We start from the raw sequence: 16,924 nt of genomic DNA on the forward strand, positions 1-16,924 counted from the left end.
ACTCCAACAGTTTCCCTATTTTGTAACAATCTCTAAAATCTCCATAATTTTTCTTTAAAATTTTAGAGATTGCTGTAAATTTAGAGAATTTGGTTTTCTCTTTCCTCACTTTCCCTAAAATAGATATAGTTATAAGGAATCTATTGAAGCAAAAAAGGCTCATTTTTCCCTAAAATAGAAAAAAAAAAATCAAAATATAGGAAGCTGCATGTTGGAGTTGCTCTAAGCATCCATTTGTTTATTTAACGAAGGGGAAAAAACACATGACCCGGAACAAATGCAAAAGCTTATCAGCACCCACCCGGGTGCCAAGATCAATAGTAGGCACTCAGTATTTGGCAGCAACACAATGTCAACAGAAACATTCACAGCCATCCGCTTAAGTAAAGTCTATCTATGTAACCATAACTGAAAACATTACATCCAATCTCAGGACTAGCCAATGGAAATTATGTCCCACTTCTTTGAAAGAAGCCCTGAACAGAACTAAGCTATCATACTGCAAAACGGAGGACCTTACAACTGCCCCTGGTCTCTCCTCAATTCAGTCATAACCAACATACTTACCTAGATTTGGTGCTCCCCTGTGCATACTGCCACATCACTCAGACCTCAACCCTGAAAAATTTTCGCACTGAAATTTAAGCTACTAGCTAAATAGCAATCAATAATCTGCTACACCATATTCACAATTCCAACATCTACATTCCATACCAAGCCAAAAAAAAACCCAAAGATTTACAAGTTCCACATCCCAAGAACCATCATATATGGTGTCACTTACATGAACCTGAATAAGTATGGTATATTGTGCTATGAGGCCTACCCAGGAAGGTAACTATTCTAAATCCTTTTAACTTTCTTGAAGAGTAAGACTACTCACCATATGCAATCGCTGATTAACATTTAGTATCGATTGTAACCTCTCCCATAATCCTCATGTCTCTGACGCTGGAACTCACCAAAATTGTCATGAGGTCTTGAAGGATAATTTTCCATAGTGTGTGGGTACCTGCTCCTTGAATCCATTGCTAAAGTAGGCCCGGAATAATGAGGATTAGCTGCTGGACTGTCATATTCAGCGTAATTGTGTGATTTGTAACTACCAAAACCTGCAGTGGGCATTTGCTGATGAGCCTGTTGTTGACGTCTCTGGGCATCAAGCTGAAGAAAATTCTCCCACTGTTTTGCATGCATGCCCCTCAAGGTAGCCAGTTTCTTCATGTAGTTCTCTCGCATTTCCCTAATGGCCTTTTACCGTATAACAAAAAGTCAGACATCTTAAACTTGTATAGATTTCAAGTTAAGAAATAGGCATGGTAAACAATTTGTATAGTTTACCTGGTTTAGATCGAAATCGGATGGTTAAATACATGTAACATCACTTCATACATGAATACAATTAAAAGTTTATTTTCCGAGAGTTATAAGGTAATCCATACCTCACGATGTTTGTAATTTTCTTCATCTTCTTCTTTGTCACGAATTCTTCCAAGCTCCATCGCCTCTCTTTTGTACTCCAATTCTAATTCTTCTAATGTCTGTGGGACTGTTGGGTAATCAAACTGATGACCAGATTGCACTTCAGATCCCTTTTTATCAGATTCCCATCCATCATTTCTGTAAGTGGCCATGCTCTGATTATGACCATCATATGAATTATATGAGTTGCCCATGTAAGGGGCACGTGCTGGAGAATTTGAATGACTTGGCCGACCTCGAGCTCCATCATTACCATAAGCTTCATGAAATGAAGAGGATGTTAAGCACTCGATTCAAGATGCTAACACAGATGGAAGCTTTAATTCAACATACTATCTTATATTCACAGAAAGACCATCTGTGGTAATTTTCTGGATATGCTTTCAGTAAATGATTTCATGTCCGAGACAACCCCATCAATTCAGATCAAACCATGAGAGTTACTCCAGAACTGTACACACAATGCTGAAGATAAGAACTTACCTCTTGCTGCAAACAAATGATAAGAAACAAGCTGATTCTTTCATAAATGGGAAATTTTTACAGGTAGCAGGTAGGAAATTCTATAGGAACCTAACAAGCTACCAACATGAGTCAGCAGCTTCCTATATACACCGTAAACATATCCTATGCTGGCCCTACCTTGTGGAGAACCCCTGGAAAATTTTTGCATATTTTGACGTATACGATCTTCAACAAACTTATCCTGCCTGTGAAACCTTGGTTGAAAGTTTGATCCATTACGAGGACCAGAATGAGACCTCTGGGATTCAGAGCGGTGTAACCGTGAACCTACAGGGCTTCGCTCGGGTGACCTTGATCTAGTCACTTGAGAACTACCCCGTTGTTCACCTTCCTCTCTCATCATCTTGTGTACAGCATCCACGCCTTTCCTTAATATTAACCTATCTTTGCCACTGACAATGATGAATTTCTCGTCCATCTTAATATTGCAGCCAATATCCTTTTCAATCCTGTTTGTCACTTTCTCTGTGAAAAGCGCTCTTACATGCTTTTCTCTAGCAGGTACCCTTTCAAAGAAATCTTGAGACTTGCGATTTGCTCCAAGAGTAGATGGGCACCCCTAGAGATTGCAAAAGTAATTAACATGTTATCACCAACAGAATGAAATTTTACTGTTACCATATATCATCACCAAATTTAGCAACAGAAGAAACTTCAACAATTACGAAAGTGCTATGAGGATCTTTTAGTTTTATGGCCTTGTATTTATTTCTACCAAGAGTATGGCTTTGCAATGAAGTTCATAAACGATGCCAATTTGTTTGACAGAAAAAGGTGGCATTCATTTTGGTGAAAGTATTTAACAGAGCACCAAGTTAGCATGAAGCACTACAGAGTGCAGACATAAATCAAAATGGCCAAATAACCAGAACCTAAAGAGCATCAATTAGACTAGTCAGCATCAACAAATAATGCTCATTTTTTATACCTTGAGCACAGCCAATAAAGATGCATGGTTTCTGTTCTTGATAGAATATCATGGTTTGCCAGCCTATACGGTTATCGGTTGGGTGGCTGCGTGGTTGTGTGTGGATGCAGTTGCAGGCATTACCAACCTCTTTTCCAACAATAAAGCTTTAAAGTCAGAAAATGGGATCACACTAAACAAATCGGGATCATCTTCGGTGTGTATAAAAACACTAGAAAGCTAAATGCGATATCAATGCTAACCAACTAGAAAATATAGCAGACTGCAACAGTACATTTGCAAGCCAGTGTGCACTCCAATTATCAATTTAGTTACAAGTCGTCTTAGATATAAACATATTATCAACAGCATAAATTACAAAGAACCTACTAATTTCCTAAACAGTTGTGCCTAACAGAAGTACTGGACCTCAGCCCAAGAAAAAAGTGTTTTGTAGCTAAGCAATTGAAAAAAAATGCATGTGTGAGTATGTATACACATAACCAGATATGTAAAAAAAAAAAAAACTAATCCTAAATATACCTGAGTAAAGTGCCCCGATTCTCCGCATATTTTGCAAATCAGTTCCTCTTCCTTCCTCTTCTTCCAATTCCTCTCAGTAGCTTTTGACTTTGCCTCCCAAACCTTAGCTTCCCGGCTAGTGAAATCAGTCGGGACAGCATTCGGGTCGCGAGCTTCCTCTTCCTCATCAGACCCAGCAAGGGACCTCTTATTCGGTTTTGCTCTGTCTTGTGTGTTTGTGGCATTTGAGCCAGGAGGGCCAGTGTACTCCTTGTACAGCTCGCTAAAATCATCATCAATATCCGGGTCTGGTTTAGGTTCCATCTAACTCAAATATAAACCCTAACATTGCGAAACCACAAACCAAACCTTAAATCAATATGCTACTACCATCAAATTGCATACAAGAGAATCATCCAAGAACATAGCTTAAACACAGTCCCAAACAAAGGCCTATTGTTATTGCAGCAATCCCTAATTCGATTAAGCTCACTCACTAAGCAAAACAGTTGTATAAAATTTCCAAAACCAATAACAATGTCTGTGGTAAAAAAACAAAAATTGAATCGATTAAGGCTTCGATAAATTGCACAAGGGTTTGGATTAAATCTGGTTTCAGGAATAAAAGAAGAAGCGAAGAAAGAAATTACCTGCAAGAGTGAAAGAGAATGGAGCCGCACTGGAACTAGGGCTCGGTCTTTTTCACGCTTTCTACCCTCTGCTATCTGCTCTGGAGGTTTATCTTTCTTATTTCTTTTCTTTATTTGGTCACCCCTAATTCCTTTTAATTTTAAATCCACCCCGCCCCTGAGATTTGAGCTTATTCGGATCCGACCTTTCCTATTTTAGTTTATTTAACCAGCACCCGGTTCTACTTTTACAAGTTGGAACCAATTTTTTTTTTTTTTTTAATCCCGGAGGGGAGGTTAGCATTGTTAGCAACACAAACTCATAGAGTGTATCCCAGTAGAGTTGGACTATTCCCTCCAACGAGGGGCCCACCAACAAGCAACAAGCACAAAGGCCTCGGCCACCACTGGTCACTAGGGTTGTGTTTGTTACGTGGGACTATTATCCCCCACCTTATTTCCTATAATAGTCTAGGACTCTTCTAGTCTGGGATATGCTATGTTAATACTTAACTCATATTTGGTACTGCTTAGGATTAAAGAGCAGAATAGTCAAAATAGTCATATCCCATGTTTGTTTGTGTATTTGACTAAAAGTTGGTAATTTGTAGAAACATGAACGATTTTCTGAGTTTATGAGAAGAAAAGAAAATTGGAAGGTGAAAGTTGAAGACATCTCAAGATGGCAATCAGAAAATGCTGTAAGAAACTGTTGTAGCTTGTTTTTTTGGCAAAGTTCACATACAGCAAGAAGAAATCTAATAACCAAATAGCTTGAGAAGAGCAACCACAATTTGCATAGTACTTGTAGTTAGTTTTTACAAATTCACAAGTCCACCTATTAATTCAATACATGCTAATAAAGTTCCATACTTGCAGTTAGTTTATACATATTCACAAGTCCCTAATACACAATTTTAACATTCACAAGTTCCATCTAGCAATTACAAATATGAATGTTAATCTAGCAAAAGAAGGAGCTTGTCCAACCTAAGCTACTGCAGCAACTCTTGCAGTTTTCCAAGCCAAAAAAAAGAACATATCCTCATGCAGCAGTTAGGTAGATCCTCTAGCAGTGCCCGCAAGCAAGTTATCCACATACACTTTTCTCACTTCATCATCTAAGGACATGAACACAGAGATATTTTGGGGCTTATCCAAAATGATTTTCAATGCCTTAATTTGGTCTAGAACAGAAAGTCCCATTTTCTTAAGTTCCTTAGCAATATCAGATCGATCTTCATTACCTTTCATTATAGCATCAGTCACTGCTTGCATTCTTTTTCCAGATTCTTCAAACAATTTATCCAATGCAAGCATAATTTTATCTTCATCATTTCTTTTCATCTTTTTCTGACTAAGCTGAGATTGTCCCGTGCTCATTGACATGGGGCTTGTGTCATTCTCAACTTCAATGCCATCTTCATTGTTGCTCTGCTCCTCCATCATATCAGCAGGAACCTCAGCTCCAGTTCCAGTCGCATGGTCACTCCCAAAGATGGTAGCTAGTCTATCAAATAATGGATACTTCTTGTTTCTCCATCCCTTTGCCTTTTTGTTGTGCTATGACAAAAAAAAATAAATGAATCGATCAAAGTGCAGCAATGAAATCAGTTAGATTAAAAATGAAACTCAATGAAACTTCCTCATTACCTGCAAATATGTATCCCATACTTCATTACTATCAACTTCAATGCACTTTTTGATATCATTCCATGTAAATCCACTCTTGTTCATCATGTCATAGATTATGCTATAATCTTTCTTCAGTTTCTTCAACTTTGACTCAATATGTGGACTTGCCTTCAGATTGGAATTGGGACATAAAAGATTTAAAGCATTCTATATTTTCAGTAAAGTACCATATTTGAAACTTCCTGTGTCGCAGCGTTGTCCTCCAGCAATAATTCCGTCAAGAACATTCAACAAAGATTCTTCTTCAAAGCTGGTCCATACACGCCTTGACTTTCCTTGCTCTGTATTTTCATCACCACTTTCCATTTTCTGCAAAAAAAATCAACATCTCATGGTTAAAGAAGCATAAATATGATCAACCAAATGCAATTTTCTGGTTCCAGTTTAGTTTCCACTCACTATCAACTTTTCTTCTTTCCAAAACTAATCATAATCTCAACAAAATATTTTACTTTTTTTCTTTGGCAAACTGCACATTTTCTCTCCTACTTTGCAATGTTCCCAGTTTAACAAACTGCCACCCATAATTGATCAATTTTAAATGCATGCTATGTGACTATGTCCATGTTCAGTGTGAGCTTTCAATTGCAACAATAATTTGCAATGCAATGCCAAAGCAAACAGAAGAAACAATGCAAATAAACTAATAAAGTACCCAGAAAAAGTAAAAATTTCTCAAGTGATCGAAGAGAATCGAGTAATGCCTTGCATTACTCAACCTGAACCATTTAACCATTCAACCATTCAATCATTCATTCAATTCTCAACCTGAACCCTTTCCTATATCCTACAAGAACAAGGTTAATACCAAAATCTATTTCTTATCAAGATCCAAAATCTATTTCTTGTCTTCAACATTATATTTTCAGACAAGGCCAAAATTTATATAGTAGAGTGTTCATCACTGGGAGCTAGAAGCTTTGTATCAAAACATGTTATTTGATTATGTATCAAAACATCTATACATCATAATGAATCAATGAAGCCATAATACAATAGGACTGAATATGTATGCAATGTATCACAATTCACAAATAAACAAGGACCCTTACTATTAAACTTACTTTCTGAATATACCTAATTTATCTGCAATTTGTATTATTAGAGTAATGGAGAACAAATTCACCAAGAAGCCGAGTGTTTACATGAAATGTCTGACAAATCCATTATAGGTAATTCAGTATCAGTTGATTACCAAAATGAGAGAATAAGTGATCATTAGCATATTAATTATCAATGATCGAGAAAGAAAAAGGCCAGTTTACAAACTTTCTAGGTAACTCATTTTCATTGAAAGACTAAGAGAAGACCAATCAGTTTGAAAAAATGAAACCCACCAGCCGTGGCTATATATAAGAACATTTAAAAAAACTAAGAATATTGTTTAGTGAGAGAGCACAAACACATCAAATCTAGATTTTTCCAGTGAAAAGAAACCACACCACATAAATTAGGATAAGTATCAGACTTTGTGCACAGAGAAGAGCTAAGAATCAGAAAAATGGATTGGAAGCTAAGCAAACATAGGTATCAAGTAAAGCAAAGAATTAACAGTATTTTTCAAAGAGGAACAAGTCGAATCAGCCCTTGTCCCTAACAGCATTCTGAGATGGATAATTCCATTTCCATTTAAAGGAGGTTGCCTTTTTAATGTTTTTTTTTAAATTTTTATCAAAGGGTTGCCTTTAGGTTTTAGCTTTTAAATGTAGTTCCCAAAGGTTATGGGGAACTTGGTTCAGCAAGGAAAAGCCATCTTTCATACTCAATACATAAGAACATAATATCATAACAGAAAACTGCTGCATAAAAAGTACATACTTTAAACATAATTGTTCAGCCCACCAAAATCCAACAGAAAACTTGTAAACTAATCATCCAATGCAAGCAAACTAAACTCAAAAACTCACACTTTCTCACCCTCCAACTTGATTCTCATAACAAAAGAACACAAATTCACAAATCATGAAACCATAAAATCAATAAATTATATCCTAACCTACAAGAAGAGCACTAAACCACTTCAGCCAGGAAAAACAATAAGCACTAAACCAATTCAACCTGAATCCAAACCTGCAAGAACAACAGAACAAAGCAAGTTGAAAAGGTACCACCAAACACAGTCCACAACTTTCCCTCTTTTTCTCTCAACTTGTGTTTTTCTTTCTGGGATATTAACAAAACTAATAACCCAAACTGAAAATAATAAACCAATTACATCAACACAAGTAAAACACAAAAACTAATCATGAGAATAAGGAAAAAAATTTCATATTAAGCAATAGCTCCTAACAATGCAAGTAACTGATGTACATAATCAATTACCTATTGTCTCATCTAGTGTTCACAACAAATCAAAAGCTACATAAATTATGATCTTTCATACTAAAAGGCCTATAAAGCAGAAACTACATCATTTATTCTCTTCAAACTCTTGCATCCCTTGCGGCTCTTCCGTCCCTTGCATCCCTTGCAGCAGCACCTGAAACCCCTGTATCTCCAGCATCCCGGTAAGCCCTTCTTCCCGTCCATTCATTATGCATTTGTAAAGCTAATTCATTCCTCCAAGTAGTCCATTGATTAGACGCTTCCACCATGCCAACTATATCAGCTTCTTCCCCATTTTGTGCATCTAATTCACATACTGCATACTCCATCGGATCAATGGACATCTCTCTCCTAATAAAATTATGTAAAAGACAACAAACCGTAATTATGCGGCATTGTGTCTTTATTGGATAAAATGATGGACTCCTTAGTATTCTCCACCTTCCTTTTAGCATTCCAAAACACCGTTCTATGACATTCCTTGCCTTCAAATGCTTCATGTTAAAATATTCCACATGATCCCTAGGCATATTTCTTTCATCCTATTCCGACAAATGATACCTTGTTCCTCTATATGGTGCAAGAAATCCCTCACCATTTGTGTAACCACCATCTACAAGGTAATAATAACCTAATAGCCAAGATAAAAATTCTTGTTAGTGTGTGAAACGCACATAAACTGCATTAATCTAATCTACACAACTAATCCAATAGCCTTACCAGTGGGAACTCTTAATCCATTCGGCCTAGTCACTGCATCGTGAAGAACTCTAGAGTCCGATGCCGAACCCTCCCAACCCGGTAAGACAAATATGAACTGCATATCACGAGAACAAGCAACTAACACATTTGTAGCAACTTCACCCTTTCTTGTGCAGTATCTTGGCTTGTCAATTGCAGGTACACGCACTCTAATGTAAGTTCCATCTAGTGCCCCCAAGCAATTCTATTAAAAATATATATATATATATATATATTCATGAAGTCTATAAACTGCACATATAGATGAACCTTTTAACAATCAGAAAACGCATAACTGCAGTCCCTACAAACACTAACCTTAAAGCACTTCCATCTACGATCTGTGCAGTCAGCAAGTACCGGATCAGGTACCCTTAACAAACTACCTTACTATCGTAAAACACCTTGTAGTATGGAATGGAAATACCTACTAATAGTCTCTCCGGATCGAAAAAATCTACCTCTAATAGTACGATTCTTCACATGATGTGAAAGTATATGTAAAAACATACATACTTGCTCTTCCACAGACACCAAACCATCACTCTTTATCTTTCCATCTGTGCGAAGCAGTTCACACAAAAGGCCAAAAGTCCTTCTATCCATTCTTAATTCGTGTACACATTCGGTGTCACTATTGCCTATAATACTATCTAGATAACTCAAACGAGTCTCACGTCTAACGAATGAACGATTATTTAGAGCATGTCTTTCAGCACGTCTTCATCTCAAATTAAACATCAATAGCACAAGCACACATTGTCTCTAGGTGCCACAGCTCCACCAATAAGAGCAACATAATTTGCCTTCGATTCATATCTAAGATTTCACAATAATATCCAAAATCAATGAAAACAACTAACCAAAGAAAAAGATAAAAACACAGACGTTGTTAAAAGAAAAAAAAAACTCATAATTGATCAACATCCAAAATCAATGAAAACAAACAACCAAAGAAGAAGATAAAAACACAGACATTGTTAAAAGAAAAAAAAACCCATAATTGATCAACATCCAAAATCAATGAAAACAACCAACCAAAGAAGAAGATCAAAACACAGACGTTGTTAAAAGAAAAAAAACCCAGAATTGATCAACATCCAAAATCAATGAAAACAAACAACCAAAGAAGAAGATAAAAACACAGACATTGTTAAAAGAAAAAAAAAAACCCAAAATTGATCAACACCCAAAATCAATGAAAACAACCAACCAAAGAAAAAGATAAAAACACAGACGTTGTTAAAAGAAAAAAAAACTCATAATTGATCAACATCCAAAATCAATGAAAACAAACAACCAAAGAAGAAGATAAAAACACAGACATTGTTAAAAGAAAAAAAACCCATAATTGATCAACATCCAAAATCAATGAAAACAACCAACCAAAGAAGAAGATCAAAACACAGACGTTGTTAAAAGAAAAAAAACCCAGAATTGATCAACATCCAAAATCAATGAAAACAAACAACCAAAGAAGAAGATAAAAACACAGACATTGTTAAAAGAAAAAAAAAACCCAAAATTGATCAACACCCAAAATCAATGAAAACAACCAACCAAAGAAGAAGATCAAAACACAGACGTTAAAAGAAAAAAGAAAAAAAAACCCAGTCTTGAAATTGATCAATTCTTAGCAAATCAAGCTACCCAGACACCAATTGTTACAACCCATAAACAATTGTTAATAGAAAATCAATCCATAGTCTTTAATTTAACAAATCACAGTAGATACATGAGAAGAAGAAGCTAGACGGGGTCGAAGAAGAAGCTAGACGGGGTTGAAGGGAAGAGGGAATCAGAATCAAAGCAAAAGGAGCATGACAGAGAAAAGAAATTGAACCTGGAAGTTCAAGGAGGATGAAGCGCGATTGAGAGTGGAGAGACGAGGCTGAAGCGCGAAAGAGATGGAGATATGAGGCTGAAGCGCGCGAAAGGGATGGAGAGACTAATGCGTTGTTGAAGCCCTTGCTTCCACAGTCCGGGGAGATTTGGGGGTTCTATGTAAGAAGGTCAGGAGCTGATGCGGGGACTCTCTAATCTCATTTAATTGAGTCCTCATGTGTGCCAAACGTGGGATGAGTCTTATTTCATTACATAAGTTACTCCAATCCAGCCTAGTCCCACGTAACAAACATAGCCTAGGTGTAGAAGAGGGGGCTCGAACACGGATGTTGGGGTTCCACACCTGGAGGTTCTACCACCCCACCATAACCTTGGTAGTTTAAAAAGTTAGAAACTTGGGAGCTTCGTTACTGTTTTTGTATAAATTAAATTAAATGCAAATAATACATATGTTTAAGAATTAAAACAAAAACTTATGTGCATTATATTTTCTAAAATAACTCGTTAAATTTTTCGTACTTTTGTACACTTGGTTGGGTAATATTTTCTCAAGACATATCATTAATAGATACTTTTCTCATCTTTATCTCATAAGTGATATGCTCATGATTTGCAAATCGTTTTGTCAAATGAACGAGTCGGTGTTCATTTACAAACCAGGGATCTTTCTTTCAAACTGGCAATAAGGGTTTTTAAACCAATTGTTCTTCTCTAAAACTTTTATATATACTCACATTTCAAAAATTCGTAGCAATTTTTTCTTGTGCGGAATCTATTAAATCATAAATATTTTGTTGATGCTCAAGTTCTAGGGGTAGCTAGAACCTTGTTATAGCTGATCCGGGTGCAAATCGCTACTGATGGATGCGTAGCGCTAGTGTCACATGTCAAAAAATACAAAGGGTGTCAGACGAGAGACCGAGGTTGGCGGTCCTCTCTGCTCTGATGCTTACGTCAGTCAATGTATTTAAATTGACAGAGTAACGTTAGACAAGTATTTAATGCGTAATTAATGAAGAGAGAGGAATAGATCTTTTATAGGTGAAGAGGAGACTGATCTCTTTCTGATTTCTGATGTGGGACTAATGGGCATTAGTTAGCAGCTTCTGATATCTCAGCGAGGTGATCTTCACGCGACGCGTCAGAGGTGATATCGACCTAAGCCTGAGCTCAGGTGGTCTAGTGTTTCCAGAGGTTAGACCTTTAATGGCGCTAGTGCCTTTGGCGGCGATGTGGGACTGACCCAATATAGCTAATTATACTTAAACAAATGCTCATGTAAGTACATATTTCATGACGGGTCTCACTTATGAATCAACTTTTTGTAGAACACAAAAACATGGCATAACCACCTTGATGCAATTTTTTACATGCTCCCAAAAGTACCTATCATGAAGCACATATTCCTTTGCCTAAAGACCATCCCTATTTTTTTAATTTTTTTTTTGGTTTTCATCTTCACTCTCCTACTATTTATGGGATCAAAACATAGCAACAAAACCATACTTTTACTTTTGTGAGCTTGGAAGTATAAGATAAGCATTGATATCTTAATAGAAAGAACAGATGAGTGCCTGTAAATGAACTTGGTTATGTGCTTTGCTTTTTTAATTGTTGACTCAAAAACTTTCATCTTGCAAATATCTTCTAGCATCAAGTCAAGGCAATGTGCTGCTCAAGGAATTCAATAGAATTTCTTCCTTTCATCCATAAGTATCTTGCGTTACATAATTAGAACCATTATCAGTGACAATTTGAAACACATTCTCCTCCCCCATTTCATTCATAGCTTCTTCTAATAAAGTCTGTAGTTTTTTTTTTGGTATTGAAGACTTCAAATTACTTTAATGACTACCTTTAGGGGTATCTCTAGAAAATTTAGAATAATTTTGTCCATCTAACCGTCAGCCATAATGGTGCATCCAAAAATTTCCTAATTTTTTATGTTCGTTTGTCATGTTTTTCACCTCAGCAACTTCTTCTTTTAAAATCCAAGGTCTCAACTCATAAGGAATTGGGCTTCAAAATCAGGGCCATAATTAAAAACTGCCTCCTTTTTTCCTTGATAATAAGAAATACTTACCGCCTTTTCAAAAAAAAAAAAAAACTTACCGCATTGAATGGAATTCCATTAATATACTTATATAGTTATATACTACCACCACCCAATAACCCGACAAACATTTCACCTTTTTTTTTAATACAAAATCTCATGTTACTTGCCGACATCAACAGTAACATGCTTGTCAACAATAAAGTCCAAACACCATGGCGCCTCCAACAAATCATCAAAGACATAAGGGAGATTTCAAAAAAATTTTGCTCAATCACTTTCACTCATATCCTAAGAGAAGCGAACTTTGCAGCGGACGCGTGTGCAAACATTGGCCACTCAATCCAAGAAGAGAAATTCTGGGAGTTGCATATTCCTCCAAGAATCACAAGAGCTACTCTATTTGATAATCTAGGCTCTGGTTTCCCTAGAGGCACCAGCTTGTAACCTTTTCTTGTCACTCTAAGTTTCTTATAAAAAAAAAAAAACAACAACAACAACATGCTTGTCCATTTGTCGTCTAGGCCTAGCCAGTGGAACCATAGCACATGAACTTGAACCAGCCAAAGTTCGAATACTTCCATTTGCACAATTGTTAACTGCAAGAAGCCTATTATTTCCAGACTTTAGCTTCCATTAATTCTTCTCTACCTTTTTTCTTCTGTACCTTTTTGTATAAAGCTTTGATGCATTTCTTCTTTAAATTTGATGGGACTTTAAGACACTTATAAACATTCATTATTGTGCATGTCGATTGCTCTTTGAACCTAGCAACACCTCTAATGATCCAATATATGATCACAACATGAACATGAACATAAGAATTAGAATCTTTATTCTCCAAGGATTGGTTTGAGCCATTTTCAAGAAAAATCTTTTGTCTAATGCGCTGCAAAGAATCATATAGATATCTCAGTTATTCATTTTCTAAATAAAAATTTGGTGAACCACCTACAACCCACCTTATGTGACAGTAGATATAACATAACCATGTCATTTGATTCATAAATAGTTATGCCACATCTGTTGCCACATAAGGTAGACTCTGGATGGTACACCAAAAGATGATTCACTTAGAATTATTCTATTCACAATATAAAAGTTTGCTGTCATAATCCATATTCCTCACTCACTTGTTAAATTATCCTCAATTTCTAACGTATATCGGATCACATTTTTTTGTAAAATAAAAAAGAAATTGTACTGTGTTTAAGAAAAATTGAATTGGGAGAGAATTGAATCGTGCTTTCATTGATAATATGGGCCTCTTTATATAGAGGATTACAAGCATAGAGATAGAGTTGTACATGGAAACATAATTGTACATTGATTGGATATCTCCTAAGATTCTCCGAGAATATCTTTAATATAAACCCTATTTCAACTAGAGCAAGTAACCTCGAGTTTGGGTCAGACACATATTCTGGATTTACTTGAACACTCCCCCTTGTGTCGCCCAAGCGTGGTGCTCCTCTCGTTGCCTCATTAGGGCATCTCCAACCATTTAGTCAAAAGCCAAAGTCATTTGGAAAATTTGACACCCTAGTGTCATTACTATTCATTCATATATTTCATCTCCAACCCCCTTTAGTCAAAAGTCATAGCCATTTCATAATTTTAATTATTTTAGATAATTATTTAACTACAATATGAATTTATATATCATACATAATAATCTTATATAATATATCGTTGTTTAATTTTTTTTTAGCAAATTTTATTTTATTTTTTCAAGTTTTTCTCGTTTAAAACTACATTACTCTATTATTAGCCGTTGAATTTAATTCTTCGCATTTTTCTGACTGTCAGATTAGAAATTAAGTAATTATATATTTATTTTTTAATTTTTGGTATCAATTAATCTTGGCCTTCTATTTTAAATCGAATTCATGATGAGTGAATCAGAGCCGCTCATTTTGAATAGTGGAAGTGGGGCCCAGCCTTCTTCCCCTAAGCCATTTTGGCTTTCTACCTTCATTCCTTAGTCATTTTGACTCAACGTATGACTCAAAAGCTATTTTGACACCCTTTTGATTTGGGTTGGAGATGGTGAAAAAAAAACCCCTTAGTCATTTTGGCTTTTGACTCCATTGTTGGAGATGCCCTTAAAAACCTTGCTGAGTAATAAAAACTCTGTAGGACAAAAATAACCTCTGTCGAAGGGAAAAAGAGCACAACACACCCTTCAAGTTTCGAGACCATACATGTAGACATCTCCCCCTGATGACTACGGTCATGGGAGTTCGGATAACTTCCGCAAACGATGCTACCAACATGTTCCTCGAAAGTGGAATTTAGGCAATGACTTAGTGAGCAAGCTTGCCACACTGTCCTCAGATTGAACCTAGTTCACTTTGATCTTAAGGAGAGTTTGTTGTTGCTGATTATCCTTTGTATTGTCGCTTTTGATGTAACCTTACTTCATTTGTTCAAAACAAGCAGCATTATCCTAAATGCTCGTAGGCTCATTTGTGGTAGACTTCAAACCACAATTTTTCAAACATGCGTAATTATGGATCCAATCCATATACATTCACGAACCACTTCATGAAAAGCAATGATCTCTGCATTGTTCTAAGATATAGCGATTAGGGTTTGTTCTATAGACCTCCAAGATATCATGGTCTTTACCCATGGTAAACACTTAACCAGTTTGGGAATGACCTTTGTGTGGGTCAGAGAGATACCCAACATCAGCAAAACCTTCCAAAACACATGTCGTTTTGGGATGTGGATAGTGGACGCAGGCCAGTGTTGGCGGCGTTCCTAGTGTGTGATGGGTCCAAATCCATTGTCACTCTGTAGGGATAGAACAAGCCCATATCAATCATACATCTCAAGTATCGAAAGATATCTTTTACACCAATCCAATGGCGTCGCGTTGGCGCAAAACTATATCTAGCTAACAAGTTCATGGCAAATGAGATGTCCGGTCTTGTACATTGAGCTAAGTACAATAATGCGCCTATTGTACTTAAGTAAGACACTTTTGTCCCTAGCACATCTTCGTTATCATCCTTTGGACGAAGAGGATCATTTTCAGGATCAAGACTACGGACGATCATGGGGGTGCTTAAAGGTTTGACCTTGTTAAAATGCCTAAGCATCTATCAACACGATGCTCAAGTTCTAAACTGAGATATAATCGTGTTCTCCCAAAATCCTTCATCTCAAACTCGGATTTCAAGTGTTCAGCGGTTTCCCTTAACTCTTTAAGGGCTTCCAATGAAGATCATGTCCAACATGAACCGCGATGGAATCTGAAACTTGTTATGGAAACGCGTGGTCATATCCTTCCCAATCAAGTAGTCATTTTAGCGAGTGTTTCATCCTTATTGTAAACGCACTCCGTGGTCTAGAGCTGCTTAACTTGGGTAAATGAAATTCACCATGAACCTTCATGTATATTCCATATCTAGATCCCATATAGATACGTAGTGATCACTTTTGTAAGCTGCATGTTCAGTTATTAGGAAACTACCAAACTGACAAGGTAGGGAGTGCAATGACATCCATTACGAGAGAATACGTCTCATCGTAGTCGATTCCAGGGCGTTTTGTGAGAAGTCTTGCGGCATAAGGCAAGATTGCCATCTCTTTTTCTCACCACGCTTTCTAACGAAGACCCATTAGTCAATAGATTTTATGTTAGGAGGTGTTGACATCACTGGCTCAAAAACCTTCCTCTTCGTTAGAGAATCCAACTTAACATGGATCGCATCTTTCCATTTAGGCCAAATTTCTCTACGTTGGCATTCATTCATCAACGGAGCATGATTCGATATGATTCACTCAACAAACTCATGCGCAACGAAATGTGCAAATACATCATCAATTATGATGGAGTTTCTATCCCACGTCTCATGTACACTAGCGTAATTTTCATAGAGCTTTATATTCTCAGGAATAGGTTCTGACGTTGAAGAGTCCCCCAACGATAACCATAATCCAGAAGATACTCATGAGACGGATTTTGAGTGTCGATGATCCAAGGATTGAGTTGTGCCAAAGTATCATTCGAACCCACGGGCCTTCCAAGCATCCTAGCTGGGGCCATGGCCTATAACACCAGAGTGCCACTCTCTTTGGCTTCAGTGCCATGTCTGCCTCCATGTAGGGTGGCGCTACGTCCTCTCATAGGGACGCCCATCCTTGTAGGCATGTTTGCAGCATATTTGTGTGATCTCGTCACTTTAACGG

General features: G+C 36.8%; 1 protein-coding gene across 2 annotated transcripts; it reads right to left on the reverse strand.

The window, feature by feature from the left end:
- Window positions 1-217: 217 nt before the first annotated feature.
- Window positions 218-4,230, reverse strand: LOC112193343. Of its 2 annotated transcripts, XM_024333443.2 has the most exons (7): window positions 4,087-4,230; window positions 3,458-3,778; window positions 2,125-2,566; window positions 1,966-1,971; window positions 1,443-1,741; window positions 884-1,251; window positions 218-618 (listed from the first exon to the last, which is right to left on the reverse strand). In XM_024333443.2, the coding sequence occupies exons 2-6, from the start codon at window positions 3,758-3,760 to the stop codon at window positions 907-909; spliced, it is 1,395 nt and encodes a 464-aa protein (XP_024189211.1). In that variant the 5' UTR covers window positions 3,761-3,778; window positions 4,087-4,230; the 3' UTR covers window positions 218-618; window positions 884-906. The 2 variants fall into 2 exon arrangements, with proteins under 2 accessions (XP_024189211.1, XP_024189212.1); XM_024333444.2 differs by lacking the exon at window positions 1,966-1,971.
- Window positions 4,231-16,924: the final 12,694 nt, after the last annotated feature.

Source organism: Rosa chinensis, chromosome 3 (genome assembly GCF_002994745.2).
Source record: "Rosa chinensis cultivar Old Blush chromosome 3, RchiOBHm-V2, whole genome shotgun sequence".
In the NCBI taxonomy this organism is placed as follows: Eukaryota; Viridiplantae; Streptophyta; class Magnoliopsida; order Rosales; family Rosaceae; genus Rosa; species Rosa chinensis.